The following is a 25,667-nucleotide window of genomic DNA, read 5'->3' on the forward strand; positions in this document are numbered from 1 at the left end:
TTTGTGATATAGCATATAGCAATAATGGGATGTCCGATCCTCTAGATTAAAAATTGTAATGACCAGGCTGGGAAGGTGGCTCAGTGGTAGAGCACTTGCCTTGCTTGCCTGAGGCCTGGTTTCGATTCTTAGCACCACATAAGCAAAAAGAAAAAAGCCGGAAGTGGCACTGTGGCTCAAGTGGTAGAGTGCTAACCTTGAGCTGAAGTGCTGAGGGGCAGTGCCCAGCCAGGCCCAGGATTCAGGCCCCACGATCGGACCTCCCCCCCAAAAATATTGTAATGTCCAGCTTCATTAAAAAAAAGTAGCTGCTGGGCGCCAGTGGCTCATGCTTGTAATTCTAGCTACTGAGGAGGCTGAGATCTGAGGATTGCAGTTCAAAGCCAGCCAGGGCAGGAAAGACCATGAGACTCCTATCTCCAATAAACCACTAGAAAATCAGAAGTAGCGCTGTAGCTCAAGTGGTAGAGGGCTCGCCTTGAGCTGAAGAGCTGAGGGACAACGCCCAAGCCCAGAGTTCAAGCCCCATGACCACCACCAACAACAACAAAAAGTAACTGAGTGTAGGAATCTGTATTATTGTATAATGTAGTATAGAAATCCTATAATTCTATCTGCTGGTAGAGAGATTCTTGATGGTTTGGAGTTACTATAGATGATGATGATGATGATGATGATGATGATGATGATGATGATGATGATGATGATGATGAAGAAAATTTATAAGAGTGAAAATTTCTGAGATGTATAAATGACTAAGAATGGTTTTGAAATTGTCAGAACCTAGGATGAACCTCTGATGAAGGTATTTTACAAAGATGGCTCTTCTTCCTCCTCAACATCCCTCCCCTGCCTCCCCACCCTCTGGTCATAGGCAACTTTCCATCACTATAGTCAGTACATGACTAGGTTAACTTACAACCAGAGGTGATTTATTGTGGCTCACATTTTAGAGGTGTTAGCCTATGATGGGCTGGCCCTGTTGCTTTGTGTAGGCAGCTCATTATGATGGACTGAAAGCCCTTACTCCATGGCCAGAAAGATAAAAAGAGTGATTCTAAGACCTATGCAAGGACGCACCCCCAGTGACCTAAAGATTTCCTACTAGGCCCCACCTTCTACAGTTTCCATTGCCTCTCACCAGAGCTGCACCTTGAACACGCAGGACTTTGTGATTGACACAGACCATAGCATCCCCTAATTGCTCTGAATCTATAAACCACATATCAGACCCCCCTAATGAATGATGGGATGAGCAAACCCAGTATATGGAATCATAATATAATCATCATAGATAGTCCCTGAAACCCATTAACTCAGAACAGGATGCTGGCCATTGTAACATCAAGGTGAATATGCTTATTTATCATGCTTATGCCATTTTTGTTAAAGTTATATACAGAGGCTCTGAATCCTTACCTAAGGGCTGTTATGCTAATTGAATCATTTTGGATTATCCCTCTTGATTCTTCTGGCTTATAAAGGGAGCATTTAGGAACTTTCACTGACTGAGATGCTCCTTACTAAATACTGATATGCTACCAACTTTATTGAGTGTGCTACCTAAAGACTTGCCGTAAAGAGCCATTATTTACTTCCTAGCTGAGAGCACAGAGGCTCAGAGAGGGCAAGTGAATTGCTCCGTGTTTCTCAGATCCCTGGCTGGCGGCAAGCACCTGTCCCTTCCTGTCCTGTTTGTTGCCAGCCTGGCACTTGAGCTGTTGACTCTGCCCAGCTGCTGCCCAGTGGAGTGGGTCTGACTGCCCAGCTGCTTGTCCAGAGGTCTGGGTCTGCTTCCTAAAGCTGGCTCACTTGTGCACTTCCCCACTGCCCAGCATTGACTCTGTGTGTTCCCCCCCGTATGTTTTACAGCTTTGGGGACATGCTGTCCTTCACATTGATGGCCTTTGTAGAGCTCATAGAGCATGGCATCGTGTCTTGGGACACGTTTTCGGTGGCGTTCATTAAAGAAGGTAAATGCAAACTGCTTTCCTAGGCTCCCATCACTCCCTCCTTTCAAGGGTACCATTCTCTGCTTTGAGGATTATTTTATCATTGTTTCCTTGGGTTATGTTAAAAGATAGGGGGGTGTGCATGGGTGTGTTTTAACTAGGCCTATAAATGTGGGGCTCTGAACATTCTGGGTGAACGTGACCTTTTGTCCCTGCAGAGAACATAAAATGTTGTGTGGATGAGAACCCAGAGTTAAGGGAAACTGTGTTGTTGCTAAGGACACAGTGTCTTCGGATGCGCTACTGCATGGCTTCAGAACTCAAGAACTTGGCCGAGATGCCATCTTCACTATCCATCCCCAACCCCATGCTCAGCGACAGGGAAAGAGGCAAAGGAAGCTGATGTCCAGCACTCATGGGCTTAATGAGGAACTGAGGAGACTGAGGGTCTGCTTCAGGTGTCTTAGGTAGGGTCCTTCCTGCTGACTCATGGTCTTGGTGTAAGAAAGATTGCAGGTATTAACCACTTTTTTTTCCCCCTCATTTAAGATAAACTTTATTCCTAATGATAACAATTAGCATTTTTCTTGAGTATACATTGACGTCAGAAAGAATGTAAGGCACTTCACGTCTGTGCCAGACTGGCAAGTTTTCTTTTTTTTTTTTTTTACAGTTTTTTTTTATTGTGAAAATACTGTACAAAGGGGTTATAGTTACATGAGCAAGGTAATGAGTACATTTCTTATCCAGCATTGTTGCCTCCTCCTTTGTTTTTCCCCTATCATCCCTACCCTCCCACCTCCTCAGCGTAAATTGTAAAGTTTGTTTTTCGACATAGAGTCTTGTACATCTCATTGTTGCAAAGGGTCAATCTGTATCACTATTTAAACAATTTGGTTTTTCCCCTTCCCTCCCCAAATTATATCAACACCAAATACAGTGAAAACAGAAGTTAGACCGTGGGGGAGGGACATACAAAGCAACAAAAAAAATCATATGGTACCTTATAAAATACGTTAGAAATATTAGCAAGGAAGAAAAAAACCACTTTTGTCCCTATCTTTGGGTTCATTTTGCTTAACATCATCTTTTCTGAGCTTTTCTGCTTGTCCCAGACATAGAGTAGTTATTGCAAATAAGGGAAACCTTGGGACCTATGTTTCTTTGGGGCTGGCTTACTTCTTAATATAATTTTTTCCAAGTCTTTCCCTAACAAATGGGGCGATGTCATTCTTTCTGATGGAGGCATAGAATTCCATTGTGTATATATACCACATTTTCTTGATCGATTCATCTACTGAGGGGCATTTATGACTGGCTCTTCTTTCCAAAGGAATCAGGTAGAAGAATGGGCAGAGATGGGAATGTGTCAAGTCAAAAACTTCACTTGAGAGCTGGGTTTCTTCAAATGTTGGGAGAACATGGCAGCTGTTCCATTTTCTAATGAAAATGGTTTGCCTTTACTAACGTGAAATTTTCAGAAACCCACTTTAATTCTCAGGAAGCAAACTAAATTTAAAAATTGGATATATTTTTTAAAAGCAACTTGTTCCTGTTTCCTCATTTCCTTTGCCTTGCCACTTACAAAAAAGTCTCTTATATGACTTTGAAAATTAGTCACTAGAAAATTACTTACAGTTTTTGGGTAAGGTTCACTTTTTGTTAATTAGCTGGACCGTATTCAGCATCCTGACAGCCCCGGGTTTGTGCTGGCCTCTATGTTTTAAATGGAGCTTTATCTCGACAAAAATAATTAGGAAAAGCACTGACAAAAGGTGCTTCTCTCTGTGATCTTGAGTTGGCTTCTGATTGATGCCAAGTTCAGAGTACTTTGGAGAAATATTGTTCTTCTTGCCAGCCCTCTCTCCATGTCTGTTCTCTTTGTTATGTGTGCATTTAGATTTGAGTTTACCAATTGTAGCTGCAAGAACTAACACTATTTCCTAAATGCCATGGAACATGGAAGCCCTTGATGCTAGTATATTGTAGCGTTTTTTTTGTTTTGTTTTGTTGTTGTTGTTGTTTTCTGTGCTAGTCCTGGTGCCTAAATTCAGAGCCTGGGCTCTGTCCCTGAGGTTTTTTCCCTCAAGGCTAGCATTCTACCACTTGAGCCACAGCTCCAATTCCAGCCAGCCTGCCTGCCTCCCTCCCTCCCTCCTTCCCTCCCTCCCTCCCTTCCTCCTTCCCTCCCTATTTACTTCCTTCCTTCCTTCCTTCCTTCCTTCCTTTCTTTGTTTCTTCTTTCTTTCTTTCTCTTTCTGCCTTTCTGTCCTCTCTCCCTCCCTCCCTCCTTCCTTCTTTCCTTCCTTCCTTCTCTCTTTCTCTCTTTCTTTCTCTCTTTCTTTCTTTTCCTTCCTTCCTTCTTCCTTCCTTCCTTCCTTCCTTCCTTCCTTCTTTTTCTTTTTCTTTTTCTTTTTCTTTTTCTTTTTCTTTCTCTGGTAGTTTAGTAGAGATAAGAGTCTCACAGACTTTCCTGCTAGGGCTGGCTCCAAACTATGATCCTCAAATCTCAGCCAAATCTCAGCCTCCTGAATAGTTAGGATTGTAGGAGTGAGCAACTGGCACCCTGCTATGGAGTTGCTTTTTAATGACTTGGCTACTTAGAAGAGGGAAGGCCTGAAGAGAAAAGAAAGAGGACTTCCTGTGTTCTGAGTTGATTTTCCTCTAGCCAAGCATGGCCCTAGTGCCTAAAGAGGACTTCCTGTGTTCTGAGTTGATTTTCCGCTAGCCAAGCATGGCCCTAGTGCCTTCTCTCGGAAGGGAAGTTTCCTATGCATTCCCCTGAGGCCTTTGTTTTGAGGAGGCTCTGGCTTGCTGGGAAGATCAGATGATTCCACTGCCTAGACAACATCTAGCCATTGGGCTTCAATATTTTGTCTTCTAAAACTTGGAGAGATTTATGAACCTCAGCCAGATGATTTAAAATCAACCATGCAGCCCCATGGTTCTCTTCTGCCTTGATAATGTATGAGAATTTTGAGATCTACTTCCTCAGCTTCTGAAAACTGACCTAAGTAATTCTCTGATTTCGGGATTACTTTGTTTTGCTTGTGGTTGGTGGTACTGGTTTTGAACTCAGGGTCTCACATTTGCTAGGCAGGCGCATTACCACTGGAACCATGTCCCCAGTCCCCTTTTCCCTGTTCATTGTGTTTTAGACAGGGCCTAGCACTTTTTTGTTCTTTCTTTGTCTTGGCAGTGCTACGGTTTCAACTCAGGACCTCCTATTTTCCAGGCAGGTAGCTCTACCACTTAGCTACTCAACCAGCTAAGGCCTTCCATTTTTGCCCAGGGCTTACCTTGGCTCACAAGGTGAGATCCTGCTACCTATGCAGCCATTGTAGCTGGGATCATATGGGTACATCACCATACACAGCTCTTTTTGGTGAGGTGAACAGTTGAGCAGAGAGGAAACTGAAAAGATGGTGTTTTAGGAACCCAAGGATGCAATGGACTGGAGGGCCCATGTTGTGTGTGTGTACCGTTGGAAATATCTCAGGATATTAGAGTACCACACAGGAATCAGGACACCTGCTCAAAAGGAATTCAGCGAGGTTTTTCTTCCACAGAAAGTCATGATGCTGACAGGATGCCAAGTAAGCAAGTGGCAGGATATCTGCGCAGCTGTCTTATCTCTACTGTATTACAATTCTTATTCATTTGGTCAGAACTTAGTGTCACAATCTTGAATGAATGATTAGTTTGCAAAGGGTTAAAAGTTTATCTGAGCCATCAACTGAGACCAGGACTCCTGACTGAAGCCAGAAGTTGTGAGGAAAACAAGGGAAGTGGCATAGTTAAAATAGCTTCTTGTGAGTTGGTAGCAGCTATTCTTAACATGGTGGTGCTTGTGTCCAGCAATCACTCTACAGAAAAGATTCCAACTACTACATCCACTGAGTTTGTGCCCCAAAGAAAAATATCTCAAATGCATTCTCATGTTACTGGGGAGATTAAGCACTTAATGAGTATGGATACTTGAAAAAGTGAGGCAGTTAGGAAGGGAAGAAGAAGACTACAATGATACTTTTTCATACCATTTAATTTTGGGCCTTGTTGGAATAACCAAATGGATCCATTTAGATACTGAGAATGCTTACTTCGAGTAATTCATAGTCAGTGCTTTTTAATCTGTCCCTGCTTTAAATGAAATACCTGTGGGTCTTGCTCATCTTGGTGTCTCTGGAGGACCCGCTGTGTGGAACCAGGAATGCTTATCACTGAGGGCTGGGAGTTGGTAGTGGAGTGGGGGCTTGATAAAGTTAGCAAGCGGTGCTCACCTGTGAGACCCCTGGACTTTTGTCACATCCAGATTCTATATACAGAGGCAGGAAGGGAGCGAGCAATGAGGAAGAGCCCTTGGTAGAGAGAAAGTTAAGAAGTTCCGATCAATGAACTTTCTTGTGGGTTTTTCACTTTCCTTAAACCAGAGTCAGGAATTATACTGGAACAAGTTGGGCCCTGGCGGCTCACACTTGTAATGTTAGCTACTCAGGAGATTGAGATCTGAGGATCACAGTTAGAAGCCAGTCCTGTCAGGAAAGCCTTTGAGACTCTTCTCTCCAATTAACCATCAAAAAGCTGAAGTGGAGCTGTACCTCAAATGATAGAGCACCAGCCTTGAGTAAAAAGTGAAGGATAACATCCAGACCTTGATTTCAAGCTCCAGTAGGGGCATAAAAATTTATTTTTTAAAAAAGAATTAATTGGAACAATGAAAATGAATGGAGTGGGGGGGGTGGCGGATTCAGGCATTTACATTCTTCTTAGAAAAGATGTAATTTACATTAAAACCCAGGGCAGAGCATGATGGCCATTGGATTTTTGTCAGTAGGCTTCCCTTGGTAGGCCCTGTAAAGAGCTTGTTAAATTGCAGCAGATGTGAGGAGCAGAGCTGACACCTGCCTGGGACAATAAACACATTCGCAGGAGAAGAGCCAAAGCAGTCTTTAAAGGATTGTTAACATCCTCATGCCTTTCTTGCAGTTCCTATAGTAAAATAATTGCCTTTTGGAACATGAAACCAGGCTCACTCCTGTTTTTCTGCACCTCATTCTTTCTTACCTACTGAGGTATAAATGAAGTGAGGCAGGTGGGGTGTGGAGATCTGAAGTAGGCTCCTGTTTGGATCTGTTCCCCCATTCTGGCTCCCATATGGAGGGTGTGGACTGCAAGTATGGGATGGTAGCTAGAATGGTGTGTGTACACTGGCATTTCACCCCTTTAGGGAAGGAGGGAGTCTGAGGGGAGGGCCTGACTGGACCACAGAAGGGGATAAATTTGTGTTTAAGTGGGACTCAGGGAGTGGTTACTTGTCACAAAATAATGATGGCTTTTAAGAAAGCCATCATGTTGATACAATAATGGCCTTTTTAGTGTGGGTTGTCAACAGATTGTAGTAAATCTTAATGAGGTGTTTAAAATAAAACCTTTATGGTAACCATGTGTCTGGACTGCCTTGCTCCATTATCGTAACCCTTCTTTTATTTTCCTTTCCTATTATATTGTGGTTGGTTGTAGTTAGGGATTCAAGGATTGATTTCCCCTTAGGGAATGCATTTGAGAACTTGAAACTATTACATTTTTTAGCACTGCTAATTTAAAGAGTTTTCTTTTTGCTACCTGTGGGGGAGATGATAATTTTTTTAACCCTAGAAGGAGAGGTTTTCTTCCCTCTTTTCTTCCTCTTCCTCCTCTTCCTCCTCCTGCTCCTCTTCCTTTTCCTCTTCCTCTTCCCCCACTTCCTCCCCCTCCTCTACTTTCTCATCTTTATAATTTGGAATAGCCAGCTGCTGAAAACTTGCCATTTGAATTGCATTGATGAGTGTGATTTGTATGTGAGGAATATATCAGAACATAAGAGTTGTGGATGGAATGAATGAATGAATGAAGGAGCAGCCTGGGGAGGGGAGAGGAATGGCCGTGCTTTACACTGAATTTATCCCCTCAGAGAAATGCGCCAGTCCGTGTAACGTACATGATAAAATTGTCTGCCTTGGAAAGCTGAAACTCAGAACACAATAGTCTGGGGGAAACCAGGCAGAATAATTCTTTGAAGATACCCAGTAAAGAAATGTCCAGTTATCAGTGATTATAAGAGAGGTTTCTTTGTGTTTGGTAGGATTTCACCAATCTCAATGGGGACTGGGTGTATTTCTTGCTACTTTGAATTATGCTCCATCCTTAGAATCAGATATCCTCGCTGAGTTCCTGATGTGCTTAATTTTTTTCCTCCTTTCCCTGTTGACTCTATGAGCCATCCATGATGTACTTCTTGGGTTTTCAGATAGCAAGTTTTGTGAACAAGTCGGCCATGGACATCTCAATCCTGCAGCGGTCCTTGGCCATTTTGGAGTCCATGGTGCTCAATAGCCATGACCTCTACCAGAAGGTGGCACAAGAGATCACCATTGGCCAACTCATTCCTCATCTTCAAGGGTAAGCATGCTGCTCTCCTGGGGAGAGGTTGTTATCTCTGGGGAAGGAGCTGTTCTCTTTGGAGAGGGGCTTCCCGTAGCCACAGAGATGCTGCAAATTATTTTGTACTATTCTACTAAATATACAAACAAATATCCCTTTCCTTTTTTTTTCGGTTGTATTTACTGTACCACTTGAGCCATACCCCACCCCATTTTTCCTTTATCTGCTTTTGTTTTTGTTTTCAATAAAGTCTTGCATTTTTCTCAGGCTGATCTTGGACAGTGATCTTCTTTCCTATGGAGGCTAGCTGGGGTTATAGGTATGAACCACCAAGCCCAGCTTATTTGTTAAGATGTAGGAGTTGCTGACTTTTTGTCTATGTTGGCCACAAACATTGGTCCTCTTGATCTCTACCTCCTGAGTAGCCAGGATTATAGTATGTCACCACACCTGGCAGCCTTGGTTTATGGTGAGTCATGCACCTCTCTCTCCCCTTACACTGACATGGCAAGGTGACTTCTTATCCTTGAGGACTGCTTTGTCTGTCCTTGGCATTGCTCTGTCCACGGCCCCTTGCCCTGGGAAAACCTTTGGCTTTTAACCTGTCTTTGTGGCTATCAGTAGAGTTTTTCTTTTTAAGGCATAAAGCAATTTGCTCTCCTAAGTTCTTAACCGAGGGTGACCTAACTGTATAATGTTTTCTGTAATATTACGAACACCTTCAGAATTCATTAGAAATTTTATGCTAGACATTTTCAAGCAGTCTTTCCTCCCTTCTTTTGATAGAACTGAACTAAGGCTTTATGCTTCTAAACAGTCTACCACTGAGCCACACTGTAACTCTTCACTAGGAATCTTTTATTGTAGTTATTTGAAGGAGTTTCATTTCAACCTGCCAATTTATTTATTTTATTTTTATTTTTATTTTTTTGGGTCCGGTCGTGGGACCTGAACTCTGGGCCTGGGCTCTGTCCCTCAGCTCTTCAGCTCAAGGCTAGCGCTCTACCACTTGAGCCACAGTGCCACTTCCAGCTTTTTTCTTGTTGCTTATGTGGTGCTGAGGAATCGAACCCAGGGCCTCATGCATGCAAGGCAAGTGCTCTACCACTGAGCCACCTTCCCAGCCCTCAACCGGCCATTTATGAGTGTACAACATCTTGGTTTGTGTCACCTCTTCCATCTCTCCCAGCCCCACTCATCCACTTAAGTTTTCTGGGTCCATCTTCACAAGTGTACATTGAAAATTGTGACTGTATACCTACCCTTCCTCTCTCTACTTAGCTTCCTTGTATTCCTGATATTAAACTGTCGGTTAATTGTTCAGAGGGGTTTCACCCCTGTACATATACTGCTCTCAGCACTGAGTGGTCACTCATAGCAGTTGTGCATCTGTTGTTTCCAGCTTAGGGGTGCTGGAAGTCTGCTCTCAGTGCTCACTACAGGTCTACAGAGGATCCTCCCTTTTCTTCTCCCCGTGGGAGGAGCCATGTTGCTGTATAATGATGAGGTTTATTATGGCCTCCCTCTGGGCTGGCTCACCTCATCTCAGTTCTGTTGCCGTTTTAATTTTGCAGAACCGATCAGGAAATTCAAACCTATACCATCACTGTCATCAATGCACTCTTCCTGAAAGCTCCTGACGAGTGCAGGCAGGTGAGCTGTGTTGCTTCCATTTTTGTGTCCAGGGTTGGGAAGTGTTTGTGCAGAGGATGCCTTCTCCTTCCTCTCTGGGGGTCTTGGAGGGCTGCTTTGTGGCTCTGGCTCCTGCCATGTCACCAAACAGGGTGTAGGGGAGGGAGGAGGTGGAGACTTGGGTAAGCCATTGACTGAAACGAGTGTTTGGCCCTAAGAGCCCTTCCCTAAAATCTCAGAGCACACAAAGATGGGAGCCTGGCTGATGTGATGGCCTCTGAGGTGGAAGCCCCCAGGGTCTTCTGTCATCTAGTCATTCACCAAGGCCAGGGAGGTGTCGTCCCCATTTTTCAGAGGTGTCCTGCCTGCTCAGGAGAACAGTAGATGCGAAAGCGAGAGAACGAGAGGGGGCAGCTGAAGATGATGCTTGTGGTGGAGATCACCATGCTCATGTATGAGAGGTGCTCTTTGCTTGGTCCTAGATCTTCTGACCCTTGGGGTCATGGGTGGGGGAACTGAGCCGTTCATTTGTATCTTTGTGTATAGAGGGAAGGGAGAATCCCTTAAAGGTACACAGAAGAAACCTAACTTTTGGGGTTCTTTGGACTATAAATTCTTTGATTCTTTCTCAAATAGGGGATGGAACAGAATAAAGAGTTTTGGTATGTTTTGGAATTTAGCTTAGTCCTCAAAGACCATTAATTTTTTTTTTAATTCTACCTGCATAACATAGAATGTGTTACCCTGACCACAGTTCACTGCCATAGGAGTTCACTAAGGAGATCATGGCATCTGCCAGGAAATTTTTCACAAGAGTGTAGAAAGCTAACCTGCTACATAATGCTGTGCATAGAATCAGACTTTATTTATCCTATTTATCTTATCTTCATGTTTCCAAGGATTTTAATATCAGTTATTAAATGTGAGGGATTCTGATTTGTTTTCCATTTAGGATTGTTGGTTCATTTCTAGGAGTTACATTTCCATGGTTTCATTATTGTTTTGTTTTTGTTTCCCTGCTGGGCCTTTCCAAGCTCTGCCACTTGAGCCATACCTTCACTTCTAGCATTTTGCCAATTATGTAAAGATTAGAGTCAATGGGAGGGGCTGGGAAGGTGGCTCAGTGGTAGAGCACTTGCATGCATGAGGCCCTGGGTTCGATTCCTCAGCACCACATAAGCAAAAAGAAAAAAATCCAGAAGTGGTGCTGTGGCTCATGTGGTAGAGCACTAGCCTTGAGCTGAAGAGCTGAGGGACAGCGCCCAGGCCCAGAGTTCAGGCCCCTTGACCGGGCCCCCCTCCCCCCCCCCCAAAAAAAAAAGAGTCAATGGGATTTTTCTACTCAGGCTGATTTTATATTATGATTCTCATATTTCAGACTTCTAAATAGCTTGGATTATAGCCATGAGCACAGGCATTGGGCTGTATTTGTAGTTCCTAAAATTTAATTATATTTTCAGTTAAAAGAGTTGGTTTAAAAAAAAAGTAAAAAAAAAAAAAAAAAAAAAAAAAAGAAAGAAAGACCAAAAGGAAAGAAGTGTGAAAGCTTCTTTCATTACCTTCCCAAAGAGAGACTTGCTACAATTTCATAGTACCCATGTACTTTCCATGGCTGTGGGTCATCCTGCTTTGTTCTATGCAAATATTTGCCTAGTTGTGTCTTTTGTTTTGTTTGTTTTTGGTCCGAGACCAGGACTCGAACTTGATATCTAATGCTTTTGTTCAATGATGTTCACTTTCTACCAATGGAGCCACTCCCCCAGCCCAGAGTTTTGTTTGTATTTTTAACCAACACTCGGCATACTACATGTACTGTCTTTATAGAAAACTTCTGTTAAGATTAAAACTATGTTGTAGACATCATTCCGTATTGGTGTATCTATCTATATATTTATATGTTTCTGTCATTTCAGTGCTATGAAAATCTCCCCATGGACTCTCATGTTTACTCAAACTATTCCCTAAGACAGATATCTCTCATGTTCACAAAAATCCTTCTGTTTTCTCTCTGTTCTAGCTTCTGTTTCTTAGGAGAGTACTATCAAATATTCAGTTGTTCCTTAATGAAATATTTATTGTCATCTTCTGCTTGCTGAATATCATGCCTGGAACTTGGGATACAAAGAAGCACATGGAGTCCACTGTGCCCCCAAGAACACACAGTCTTATGCATATATATGTATATGTATATATATATTTTTGTAAGTAGATAGTCAATGACTAGTAGCTGTTGGACAGGAAATAGCCTTCTAACTATTGGCGACTATCTTGTGGCTGTCTATGTGTATCTGTAATTATTCTACATTTCTATCATTTCAATGTTATAAAATCATATTAACCTATAGATGAAATAGGAGCACAAAGCATATTTTTTATTTTCTTTTTTTGGTGACTATTGGGCTGCACTTTTCATTTGCAAAAGGAATACAATATTTATAAAAAGCAATATTGGAGATGTATGTATAGAGGTCCTTTCGGTCTTTTGTTTGTTACCTGCTCCAAAAAAAAATCAAACCTAACCAAGCCAGATCAACCCTCACCCAAGAGCTACTGTATTTAGCTGGGGAAGAATCATGTAGTAGAGATGGCCGATGGTGTTTTCTGGGCTTGCCTTCAGCTTGTGTCTCAAGATGTGGTTGCCTTTGCTTTCTTGTTTTTGAGGGCAGGAAGATGACCTGATCATGGATTTCCATTTCTATGTCTTCTGGTCCCATATAAGTGTAAAAGGTGTTCACAGTCCTCCCTAGGCAGTGGGTTGGCAGGGCATTGCATCAAAGTTGCCAACAGCTCTGAATTTCCATCTCTTCTTCTCTCTTGCTTGCTCTCCTTTCTGTGGTGGCATTGGCGCTGTTAGGTTGATGTAGACAACAATGTTGACATCCTTGGGTGTCCTCTGACTGTAAGTCATCCATGTTCCCTCTGTGGACCCTGCTGTCTCAGTCTGCCCTCATCCATCCTGCCTGTACCCCTTACATCCCCTCGAGTTCCTTTCCTCATGTTCTTCGCTCCCCTGGCTTTCTGTACATTTATTTTCACCTTAGTAGATATCATGGTTCTGTTGTTTTTCATTGTAGCTTAGTTTCTTCTCTATTCAGTACAACTCGTAGCACCGAAAAAAAAAATCCCCAGCACAGACTGGCATTCTAGTGTCTTCCTGCATATGAGCAGTATTTTGACTTTTTCTTAGTGTGTCCCAAGGATGTGGCTTGACTATGAATTTTCTCCCTTATTCCTTCCAAAGAGGGCCTGTGAATCATTTCATCTCATAAAACCATCCTCAAGTACTCTGCTGAGGCCAGGAGAGGCTGGAGCACAACTTATATCATGCAGAAGCCAAGGGAGAATTCCACAGCATCACATCTGGCCAGATATTTGTCCATCTGAAACCCCATGTGGTTCATTTGCATAGCTTGCTGATCCAGCTCTGGGGTGTATGCCATTTGCCCTTGGTTCTGCACGCAGGTAGATGAACTTGCTTTTAGGTGAGTTAGGGATTTTAGGGTGATGGTTCTCCAACATCAGGATGTCCTTGCTGTGGGTGTGTGTTGTCTGGTCATCTTCATACAATCTAAGAAAAGCGGGTACAGGGTCCTTCCTCTACCCACTCAACAGCTCAAAGCTAGCTCTTTACCACTTGAACCACACCCCCACTTCTTCTTTTTGCTGGTTAATTGGAGATAATTCCAGTCTCCTGGGGCTGGCTTTAAACCAGATTCTCAGATCTAAGACATCTGATTGGCTGGCCAGAATTACAGGTATGAGCCACTGGTGCCCAGCCTCTGATGCACTTTTTGAGTGGAAAACCATTAGTTTCTGGAGAGTGATTTTTCTAGAAGGAAAAAAATTCCATATATATATATACACATATATATATATGTATATATATGTATTCATATATATATGCCTTTGTACTTGGCTTTTATAATCCAAATGGAATATCCAGCCTTATCATGGAATACTAGTACCTTCCAAGGCCACAGTTTTCTAAGAAATACTGCTGATATCCAGGCCCTGAAGCACACGGGAAGAATGACACTTGGTTGTGTGGAAAGCATGCCTGTCTTTCTAACCAAAGCCTTTGTGTGGGGTGTTTTTCTTCCCCAGGAAATGGCAAATATTTTGGTTCAGAAGCAGCTGCGTTCCATCATTCTAACAGTGAGTACCTAACTGGGGAGGAAGGGCCTGGTGCAACTTTAGTGTCCCTTCTGTGACTGATCTGCACTTTGTTCTCCACTGTTTGGTGAAGGCTAGGGCTAGGAAGGAGGGAAGATGGTGGGCTCTGAGAGTCAGAATCAATATTTCTGTCCCACAGGAAGCATCCTTCATAGTGGACCTACTGTAGGAGTAAAGATGACATGATTGGGCCTCTGGGCTGGAGCCCGCCTTCCTGTGGTGGTTTTCTACACATACGGTTTAGCTTTGTAAGGAAAGGAATCAGAACTCCACAACTTCTAATACCTAGCACCATGGTGCTGCCCCAGTTTTTCTGGGGGAAAGCAGTTTACTTTTCACTGAGTTGTGAGCTGGAGATTCAAGCACTGAGACAGAGGTAGCTCCCTGTGCCATGATGGTGTTGGCTTCTGGCAGTGTTCCTGCACTTAGTTTGCTTCTGTAGGGTGGGAACAAGGTTGCTTTAGTTCTTGGAAGTTGGATGCGTGGGTAGGGGACTATGATGGTGGTGACACCATTTCCCCCCCTGTGACCTGGGGGAGCCAGGGCCCGACCCTTTCCTTTAAGAGCCTCCCCACCCTCTGTTTCGTCTTCTGCACACAGAAGATCTTTTCCTGCCTCTGAGTCATCAGGGAGAGCTCTGAGCTCACATGTATGTTGGCTTTCCTTCTGAAGGGTGAGCCACCAGGCTTCATTCCTGGTTGCATCTAGATGCAGACTGCCCAGCCTCCACTTGGGCCTGTTGATGATGTTTAGTTTGTGGTCTGCCGTTTCTTTTTTTGGTAAGTATTTTAACAAAGTATTTCTGCAGCATGTCATCCTTGCCCAGCGGGCCATCAACAACGAGATGGCCCACCAATTATATGTTCTCCCAAGTGCTCACCTTCAACCTCCTGGAAGACAGTATGATGACCAAAATGGACCCCCAGGATCAGGTAGGTGTGCATCTAACAGCAGTAACATGTGACAAACAGAAAGTGCAATGCCACCAGCCATCTTTCTGCTAGCAACTCTGAATCCTGGAGTTTGTGAGGATCCTATAAGTATTGTATTACTTTCTTAGGGCTTGGGGATATGGCTTCTCAATATAGGTGAATACCTATAGATAATAAAACCAATTGATCATAGCTGGATGCTGATGGCTAACAATTGTCATCCTAGATAGGAAGCTGAGATCTGAAGGTCCTGGTTCAAAGCTAGCCAGGCAGGAAAATCTGTGAGACTCATACCTTCTATTAACTAGCAAAAACCTGGAAGTGGAATAGCTCAAGTATAGAATGGAAGCCTTGAGTGAAAAAGCAAAGTAAGAGCATGGGGATTTGAGTTTGAGCCCCAGTGCTAGCAATAAATAAAGGCTTCCATTAGGCCCTGAACATGCATGTGGTTTTTTGTTTGGTGAATAAGGGAGTAATTTTAAAGTGGAAGCTCACTGGCACTGAGTATATTCACATTGTTATGAAAACATTACCAAGTATCATCAGGCAAAACTGAATTTCTGGGTCCCCTAAACAATAACTCCATTTGAGCTATCCTGCAAGCCCTGGCCAGCTTGCTCCATTTTGCTTCCTGTTGCTGTGGTGTGGCTACACAGAAGTATTCTAGGCAACACTTGTCACCTATTATCTGCCTTATTTCACTCCACCTAGTACCTTTAAGGTTTGTCCTTGTGTATGCTGTCCCTGACGTTTTGTGCTCAAGGCTAGCACCCTATCACTTGAGCCTCAGCTCCACTTCTGGCTTTTTTGGTGGTCAGCTGGAGATAAGAGTCTCATGGACTTTCCTACCTGAGCTGGCTTTGAACTGCTATCCTCAGATCTCAGCCTCGTGAGTAGCTAAGATTACAAGCCTGAGCCACTGGCACTATGGAATTCTGTTCCTGCTGTTTGTGAATGTCATGTGCTCATCCATTTACTATGGATGGACAAGGAAGGGCACAGGGGTTGGTTCTTCTTTGGGATCTTCCTTTTATTTTGGTTTCCTGTTAGTTTTGATGATGTGTCCTTGATTAGTGGAGTAAAAGATCCATTGCGACTGCAGAACTGCTCACGGGCCTTGTGAGCCTCTTGCTTTGTAGGTAGCAGTGGGCCCTCCCAGACTCTACCTCAGCCTACGCCCCTCACTGCCTCCCTTCGCAATTAGGGCCTCATCTAGGCCAGGTCCCTGGCAACTGGTTACCAATATTCCATATGAGATGGCAGCTGGGGTCACTGGAGAGATGCCAAGCTTGAGAAGCCGGGGGAGGGGCAAAGGGCAAAGTGTGCTCAGCTCTCATTTAGAACATGGCTTGACTTTTATCTGGTTTTCTTTTACTCTAAAGCATGATTCATTTGGACTCTGGGGGTGAAGAAAAAGAGAGTTGATGTCACTTTGCACAATGACAGCAGATTCCTCTCCCTCCCTCAATCTAGGCTCAAAGAGACATCATATTTGAACTTTGAAGAATTGCTTTTGATGCAGAGACTGAACCTAATAATAGCAGCAGCAGCTTGGAGAAATGCAAGTCCATGTATACCCGGGATTACAAGAAACTTGGCTTCATTGTAAGTGAGTTCTCTCCTTCCACTCCCTGGGTGACCTCAGCCGCTGCCAGAAGCTTGTGGTCCTTGTGTGCTCTGTAAAATCGCTTCCACATTTCCAGATGTTAAATAGCATCCCATGACAGTTTCTTCTGGCTGCAGGGGATGGAATAAGTTGCACAAGTGTGAGTGAGTGCTGCGTTTGTTTACTCGGTGGTGATTAAGTGTAGCCAAGAATAATCAGTCTGGAACACATGTGGCTTTCCTCAGACCTGCTCCTTCAGATGGGGCTGAGGGATGGAGACAGTTCTGGATGCGTCTTACGATTTGGTGTGGGACTGAATAACTTACACACGTCAAGTCCACATCGGAATCCAACCCAGAGTCTCCTGGAATGTATGTAATACATCACAAGATTTGTACAATTTATGTTTTCCTGAGAGCTTTGTCTTGCTGAAGACACCAATATGGTTGTTCTCCTTTGGGCATTCTTGTTGTTGTTGATTATTTGTTTTTTTTCAGTCTGTGAATCTGACCCTAAGGTGTCCAGAACAGCCTCTTTTTTTCCCCTCAATAACACCACTTTATGCATGCTATAAAAACTTTACAGGAATGTGCCTCTACTTCTTGACTTCTGTACTTTATAATTTATCAGACTTTTTACTTCATATATATGTACATAAACTATATACATAAACTATGTATGTATATCCTTACATATGTATGCATACACAAAGTATAAATTTTATATATAAAGTACAAATTCTGCCCTATAGTTTACTTTAAACCACTGTCTTTTGAAAAGGCTTAAATCATAAGAAAAAGTTCCATGCACTTACACATGTAGTTGGCATGTCTGAGAAGTCTTCCTTTATTTATGTCTATCTCCATTTCTAACTGTTCTGATTTTCCCTAAATTTCTTATGGTGTGACATACTCTGTCAGCTTTTGTTTCTGAGAGTTTCTTTATCTTTCTCTTGATTTTTTTTTTTATTTTTGTCGGTCATGGGGCTTGAACTCTGGGCCTGGGCGCTGTCCTTCAGCTCTTCAGCTCAAGGCGAGCGCTCTACCACTTGAGCTACAGCGCCACTTCCTATCTTTTCTCTTGAAAGTTATCTAAACTTGAAAGTTACTTTCTCTGCACATAGGATTCTAATTTGGTCCCTGCCTCCCCTCTCCCTCCCCTCCCCCGAAAATGTTGCCCTACTGTCTTCTCACTTGCTTTTGATGAGAAATATGCTGTTCTCCTGTTGCTATTTTCTGCTGCCCTCAGAATCCCTGAGGGGCTTGATTATGATCACTTTTGGTGTCTTTTCCTTTGCCCCCAACCTGACCCACACACATGCTGTGTACTTAGATCTGTGTGTTCATAGTTTTCATCAAGTTTTTGAAATTTTAGCTTTATTCAATTCTTTTGCCTCTCTCTTTGAATAGAATCCTTAACTTTTTTTTTTTTTGTAGCAGTCCTGGGGCTGTGTGCTGTCCTTAAGCTTTTTTTATTTTTTCTGACTCAGTGTTTTGAAACCACCTACTCATCTGCAATTACAGTACTGCACCCATTATTTATGCACACATAACCCTGATTACATTATTAGGATGACTTTATAAAACTCATCTTTATGATAAATATTTTCAAAGCTTTCCATAGAGCTCAGTTGCTTCCAATAAACATCTAGTAATTCCATGGTCAAACTATCTTAAAATCCTCTCCTTAGTACCTCTTTCGTTAAGAATTAAGTTTGTAGTGTTAGTCTCAATGTCCTTCCTAATAAGGGATTTTTTTTTTTACGACAATGATACTCTGACATCATTTTTGTTCTATCATATCCTGAATTTTGACCTGGGAGTTCCATTTGACTGTTTAGTTGAATTGAAGTTCAAAATGCTGGTGAATAGGGTCATGACTGACAGGACAGGTGCAGATTTGTGATGATGACCAAGCTGTTCTTGCTCACCTGACAGAGCTCTTTCCCAGACATTCAGCCTGGTGAAGAAGGGACTTCACTCCCCTGCCTTCTAAGTTTACTTTTGTGTCCTGAGCAAGGCATGTCTAAATTCCCTGGAAGTTTGCATAATCCATATTCTTCAAGTCAAATTTCCAGAGAGAGTTCAAGGCCTGTGCATTTCAGCATCACTCCAAAGTGATTTTGCTGCCCTCTTCTGGTGCATGGGTGGCCTTTGGGTTCCTCTGTGCTACTGTAGCTCCACTGTCATCCTTCTGCCACTGCTTTGATTTCCCACGAACTATGCCAAAAATGTCTGCCATTTTCAGGGCTGATTGTATTTCTGCTCTAGTCCTTCGTGATTGGCAGCAGAGAGCAGAGTCATAGGGAAAGGAGGGTGTCAAGATCGAACAGGCCTAGGCTTGTAAATGGGAAGGGAGTGGGTAAGATAGCTCTTTTTATTTCCAGACTTGGTCCTTGTATAAAATCACCAGTTTCTACCATGAGTCAGTGTGGCTCCGTCTATGTCAGATGACTCTTACTTAGGGTGTTGGGACATCTCTGTCTCTGTTTTCTATGCCTGGAGGGTGCCGTGTCTCATGACTGCTGAATGAAGAGTGATGTAGGGTTTCATTGGACATCGACTTGGTCTGGTTTTCTGGCCTGTAGAATAATTTGAACCTCTAATGTTGTGGGTGTGGTAATGGTGTGGCTCAGGCAGCAGGGGTCATGGTCTGAGTGGTAGCTTGCCTTCCTAGCAAGCAAACATGAGGCTCTGAGTTTACAACCAGTACTTCCAGGGGGTGGAGATGGGAGGGGTAGAATTTGTAGGACTAATTCTCCCCTTCCCCCCCCCCCACCAACACACACTTTCCTGCAACAACTTGTAAAGTTATTTTGGAAAAAAAGTAGAACTCAAATGGACAATAACCAACAGGAGACATAGGGTTTTTTTTTTAAATTATTATTAGTATATATGATACTCTTTCAGTTTAGATATTTAGTTTAGATATTCATGATGTTCTTTTAGCTTTTAATTTTAGAACTTCCCCAAGGCCAAGATCTTGATCAGACAGTTGAGAAGCTGGAAGGACTGTTGATTAATGATTTATAGGGCAGCAAGCCAATAACTTTAGAAAGCTGCTTTCACTTTTACACACCCAGCCAGGCAAACTTTCTTAAGTACTAGGAGCAAACTCATGTGTTCACTCTGCTACCTACAGGCCATGTGGCAGAAACACTGTCAGCTGGCTCAGGGCAGGCTGGGGGCACCCTGGAATTGTACGCAGAGTTCTGCCTGATTCTCTGTTCACCAAGCAAGATAACCTTGCCTGTTTCCACTCACTGTCCTGGTCTGAGATTAGAGATTCCTTTTGAGATTTGCATGATGTTGTTTTGCCTCCAAGCAGGCTTGGGAGTCCAGTGGATCTAGATTAAAATTTTAGCTGTCTCCCTTCTGGCCCATGGGCCAGTGGTCTGTCCTCAACCTGTGTGCCCTTCGCTTTCTTCAGCTGTGAAACTGGCAACAACTTTGTGAGTTTAGGATCATTGGAGACCTTGTGAGATTGTGGACTAGTGGCCAGCATAGGGCCTGGGCCTAGGGAGTACTTGGCTGATGGTCCTCACTCCAGGGAGCACTTGGCCAGTGGTCCTCTTCACTCCAGGGGATACTTAGCTGATGGTCCAACTCCAGAGAGCACCTAGCCCATGTTCCTTCTCAACCCAGGGAGCACCTTGTCCATGATCCTTCTCGTTCCAGGGAGTATTTGGCCGATGGTCTTTCTCACTCTGAGGAGCACCTAGTCAATGTTCCTTCTCATTTCGGGGAGTAGTTAGCCGATGGGCCTCCTCACTCTCAGGAGCACTTAGCTCATGCTTCTTTCCACTTCTTCTCTGGGAGCACACATTAGAAAAGCCACAGGTAGCTTTTGGATTTGCTCAAAGTGGAAGTGAGCATCTCTCCCCAAGGCAGGGGCAGTTCATCAAAGGAGATAAACAAGTAGATTTGGCTGTGGGAGGGAGGGAAAGATAATGGAGAATGTTAAATTCAGAAGGGTTTGAGATATGCAGTCAGTCCTCATGACTCACGGATTCCTGTACTTGCAAATTCCTCTACAAAGAAAAATGTTTGTAATCCCCCAAATGCATAAACTTTAGCTACCAAGACTTCCAGGTCCTTGAGTGATCTGTAGGAAATGTCTGCATGGGACCATCAAGTGTAGCATTTGAAGTCAGCTATTAAGCCCAAGGTTCCCTTGGGGGACTGGGTAGAGGGTTTCAGACATGCAAAGGCTGCTGTGTGGTTCATGCTGGGGAGCGCCTTGCACATGCAGTGAGAGCTTTCTTGTCTTGGGAGCTTGATCTCAGGATTGGCTGCCTCCTCCATGCTTCAACTGATCACACATCCCCCATGCTCATTTGAAATGCTGCAGACCTAGTTCTAAGGAGATCTAGGTACTGTTTGGCTTTCTTGACAGATAACACTGACCTGAAATTAAACAGCCACCAGGTGGTGCAAGAGCACAGCCATTAGACCTTGGCCCAGAGCTGGCTGGGGTGCCTGCTCCATTGTAGGCTGTCCTGGGAGCCTGTGGGGTTTGAAGTTGAGGGACCCACTCATGGGCCTCAGAGTCTCCTGCATCAGTGTCTATTTGGAATTAGAAGCATTCCAGGATGCGGGGATGAGGGAGGCGGTGGTACCCATTCAGTGGAGTGTGCCTCTTCTTCCCTCTCCTACATTTCACGCCCAGTGACTTCTCTTTATGATGTTGTTGGAAGCTTATAAGCATGGCATAGCCCATCAGGATGAGCTAGTGCATCGAAGACCTATTTGAACATTAAGTATTGAAAACAACAAAAGTGAAAACATATTTGAGGATTTAAAAGTTTGCATAGTTGAGTATATTAGCTTCCACTTGTAATCCCAGCTACTAGGGAGGTTAAAGGTGAGAAGATTATGTGTCAAGGCCAGGTTGGAGAAAAAAAATCAGGGAGACCCTATTTCAACGCTAAAAGTTGGCCGTGGTGCCCTGGGCCTCTCATCCCAGCTCCATGACGGCACGAGTCGGGGGATTGATATCTGAAGCTTGAGAGTAAAGCAACACCTTGCCTGAAGAGTAAATGAAACAAAAAAGAACTGGAGATATAGCTCACATACTAAGGGGCCTGCCTGGCAAATGTGTGAGGCCCTGAATTCAAACTATGGCACAAATAAGCAGGTAATGAAAAAAGTCTAGTCCAAATGTATACCAGTGATGGCTTAGAGAGATCAGGCTGGTAAATGGAGTCACAGTGAACCAGAGTTGCTGACAGGGGATACTGGGTGTGAATTCTGGTGGTCGTATTGGAAAGTAAGTAGCGACTTGCACGCTGTGTGTATAAGTGTGTCATATCTTTCTTGGGTGTTTTTGGTGTCATTGTGCAGGTCATGGTACTCTGTCTGTTTGGTTTCATATGTGTTGACTGCAGGTGTCTGAAATGTACAGCCACAGGAAGTTGTAGCCAGTAGGAGAAAGGAACTTTGGAACTGATGTCCAGCTTTACTTCCTGTGGTTGGACCCTGCTGGATGGGCTCTGGCCCAGGGCTCTCATGAAGCCAGGGGAGTGTCAACATATTTCCTAATGATGCCAGTGGGGAAATCAAAAGTGCCATAGGTTGGATCAGGCCTGGCATTGCACAAATCTGTACTCCCAGCTACCAGAAAGGCAGATATGGGAGAATTACCAGGCAAAAAAGTTAGTGAGAGCCTGTCTCAGAGAACAAGCCGGGAATGGCGATTCACATCCATAATGCCCAGAGGCACAAGTAAATGGATCATGGTCCAAGTGTGAGACCCTATCTAAAAAAATAACTAAAGCAAAAAGAGGTTAGAGGGGGTGGTAGGGTGCCTGGCTAGCAATCACAGGCCCTGAATTCAAAGCCCAGTAACACACACACACACATTTACACAATACATGCATGCACATAGATGCATGCATATACACAGTACATACAAGCACACATGTACACATCTGCATACATGTACACACGTGCAGATGCATGCACACTCGTACATGTATACACACATATATATATGTGCCCACACAAGCTCTATTTAGAATATTTACAGGTTTTTTTTCCCCTTGACCCATCTTGGGGCAAGTAGCTTGCAGCCGCATTGTCCACTCGCAGTGTGAACACTCTGGCTGTAGCTCACCTGGCCTGCAGTGCCCTGATGGCAGCTTCTGTCTGGTGCTTTTGCCTTTGTGTTGTGTTGATTCTCCTCTTACCTAGCAGGGGTAGGGTACGAAGAACACAGGAGAAACAGGGGAGTGGAAGGGTTCCATCCCAGAAACTCCCACAACAACCCGTGTGTCCTGCAGAGGGGACACTTGGATAACTGTGGTTTTGAAACATTCGATATTTTTTAAGGAAATACTTGAAAGGACTTCTGAAAACTTGTTACAGTTCATTGCTGGGATGATACTCGAGTTTCATTCTCCTAGGGTTTTTTTTTTTTTTTACAACTGTGATTAAGTTCAACTCCAGATAGAATCAGTCTGAGCTGGTTATTGAAAATGAGATGTGTAGATCCCCAGGTTTCTTCTGCTCCTGGTTTTCCTTCCCTTATTCCACTTTGCAGTTTGCTCATATTGGATCCTAGGAGACACAACTGGAGCTGCTCTGTGGCCACAGGGGGCATGCGTAGCCAAAGCATGGGAGCCCACAGCTGCTCTTACGAAGAGCAGCTCAGGTATGTTTCACAGTATGGAGAAGTTAGCCTTCTACACGTGGGTAGGAATTTTCCCCAGATAAGTCCTTCCTTGTTCCATTTTTAGGTTAAGAGGCATAGGAACTCAGTGCCCTTTAAAATGTGGCGGTGGTAGGAGGTAACTTGCTAACCGGCACAATTATCTACCTCTTACTGTACCATGCTGACCTTCTCCCACGTCCCCCTTTTGAGAAGAGTCTTGCTATGTAGCACATGCTGGCATTGAACTAATGTCCCTCCTTCCTCAACTTCCCAAATGCTAGGATTATGTGCCACACCATCTCCAGCTTTTGTGACACTCTCTCAAAAGGGTATGGACCAGTATGTCTGATGAGGATCTGGACTTGGATGAGAGCTTATGGGCCTCTGGTTCTGATGACAGGGCTTCATAGGTGTCCAGAATCTCTCCATGGGAACTTTGTTGCCCTGGGAGGATGCCCTGAGCATCTCTGAATACAGTGTTTGAATTTGAGCATCCTTGAGAACAGTGTTGGTATTTGAGGGTAGCTGAGACAAAGAGAATGAAGAAAAGGTCTATGAGAGACTTAGGATTCCCTTGGCCCTGACCACGACACCTGGACCTGTGCCTTCTGTATTTGTCTTTATCCTGAGACCTTATGTAGTCACAGTAGTTTTTGTTTTTGTTGTTTTTTTGGGGGGGTCAGTCATGGGGCTTGAACTCTGGGTGCTGTTCCTGCATTCTTCAGCTCAAGGCAAGCGTTCTACCACTTGAGCCACCAGCGCCACTTCTGGTTTTCTAGTGTTTTTTTAATTGGCGATAAGAGTCTTACGGACTTTCCTGCCTGGGCTGGCTTTGAACCACGATCCTCAGATCTCAGCCTCCTGAGAAGCTAGGATTACAGGTGTGAGCCACTGGCACCTGGCTACAGTCACAGTAGTTTTTATTCAGTTTCCATCGTTCCAAGCATGCAGCATTGCCCAAATGTCCTACAGAGCTCTGAATTCTATGTGAGATGATCTTGGGGGAGTGGTGTGTGCCTACACATCTTGCCACACATACACTCGGATGTATGTGCTTTGAGTCTGTGAGGACGCTGTGTATACTCCACAAGCCACTCCCTGGCGAGGGATTCTAATTGTGGACATGACATTCGGTCTCTGTAGGAATTCAGATTACTGAAATCTTCCAATGGGAAAGGACAGAACTTGTCTGAGAATCTCCCAGTGACATAAGAACTGTCCCCAGGAGGGCATCACACCACACTTTTCATTTGGGGTGGAGAGGAGACAAAGATGGAGAAAGAGAGAGAGAGACAGAGACAGAGGGACAGAGAGAGATGGTGGGTTTCCCATTTCAAGGGGTTAATGATCTCCCCAAAAGGCTGCCATGTTGCGTCAGGACTTACAGACATACTTGCTTTTCATTGTTGAGTTGGTTAGCTAACGCAGATGAAGCAAATGGAGCATGCCTTGGCTTTTTTGAAAAGTGTGTCTTTTCTGCGTCCCTCCCCCTTCCCACCCAGATCCTCTAAGGGGACACCAGGGACACGCTCCACCCAGAATCTTTGAGAAAACCAACACAGGCTTGTTTAAATTGCCATGGGTTTGTCTTGCTGGACATGATATGACCACTCACCTGGGTTGTGCTCTTCCCCATGCCCAACCTTGCTTCTCCAGGGACTGGACAGATATTCTCCATCTGAACCCAGCAGGAGCAGGGCCCCATTCTTATCTGGGGTCGGAAGCAGAATGATGCTTGCTTCTCACTGAGAAATGCACTTTTGATTTTCCAAGGGCTCTGGGAACTTTCCCAAGTGTGCATGGCAGCAAGTGGCATGGCCAGTGTGTGGCCAGCTCTGCCCTGGTGTGCTGTGCTGTCTGCAGGCTGCTGGCTGAAAGGCCTCCATCTCTCCGCAGAAGCTGTTGCAATGGGTGCTCTTAGGCCGAGCAAAGTGATGAGGGAAGATCCAGTTTGATGATCAAGGTTCTGCATGCCCATCTTTTTGATTCCGGGGGAACCCCAAAATTGGCCTTTCTCCCATTTTCCATGGAGCCTGAAGCAAGACATTGTGATTTAGCTTCTCTTGGCCTTCCTAATTTCTGTATTTATGGATCTCATCTATTAAGACATGTTCTTCTTAGCTCCCCAGAAAGGTTTGCTTGCATCCCTCCTGCAGCTGCTCCTTCATTCCTGAGCACTACGGGGAAGGAGGAGGGTAGGTACAGGCCACTGGAAGGAGGGGGAGACCTACTGATCTGAGGGGATCCAGCCCAGGGACTAGGATTGGGAGCAGGTCTCATAGAAGAAGAGCCAGTCTAGTG

The 25,667-nt window shown here is 44.1% G+C and overlaps 1 protein-coding gene across 8 annotated transcripts in view; it reads left to right on the forward strand.

The window, feature by feature from the left end:
* Positions 1-25,667, forward strand: part of LOC138810698 (uncharacterized) — a 162,302-nt gene that overhangs the window by 78,347 nt on the left and 58,288 nt on the right. For 4 of the 8 annotated variants that reach the window (XM_069997894.1, XM_069997898.1, XM_069997914.1 and 1 more), the window contains 2 exons: positions 8,239-8,390; positions 9,947-10,025. The exons of 2 other annotated variants lie outside the window; for them this stretch is intronic. In XM_069997894.1, coding sequence (XP_069853995.1) covers positions 8,239-8,390; positions 9,947-10,025 — 231 coding nt within the window. Of the gene's footprint in view, positions 1-2,333; positions 2,420-8,238; positions 8,391-9,946; positions 10,026-16,591; positions 16,715-25,667 lie in introns of those variants that run through there. 2 more of the 8 variants (XM_069997904.1, XM_069997950.1) reach the window with 2 other exon arrangements.

This window comes from Dipodomys merriami, unplaced genomic scaffold (genome assembly GCF_024711535.1).
Source record: "Dipodomys merriami isolate MVZ:Mamm:240054 unplaced genomic scaffold, mDipMer1.0.p SCAF_104, whole genome shotgun sequence".
Taxonomy (NCBI): domain Eukaryota; kingdom Metazoa; phylum Chordata; class Mammalia; order Rodentia; family Heteromyidae; genus Dipodomys; species Dipodomys merriami.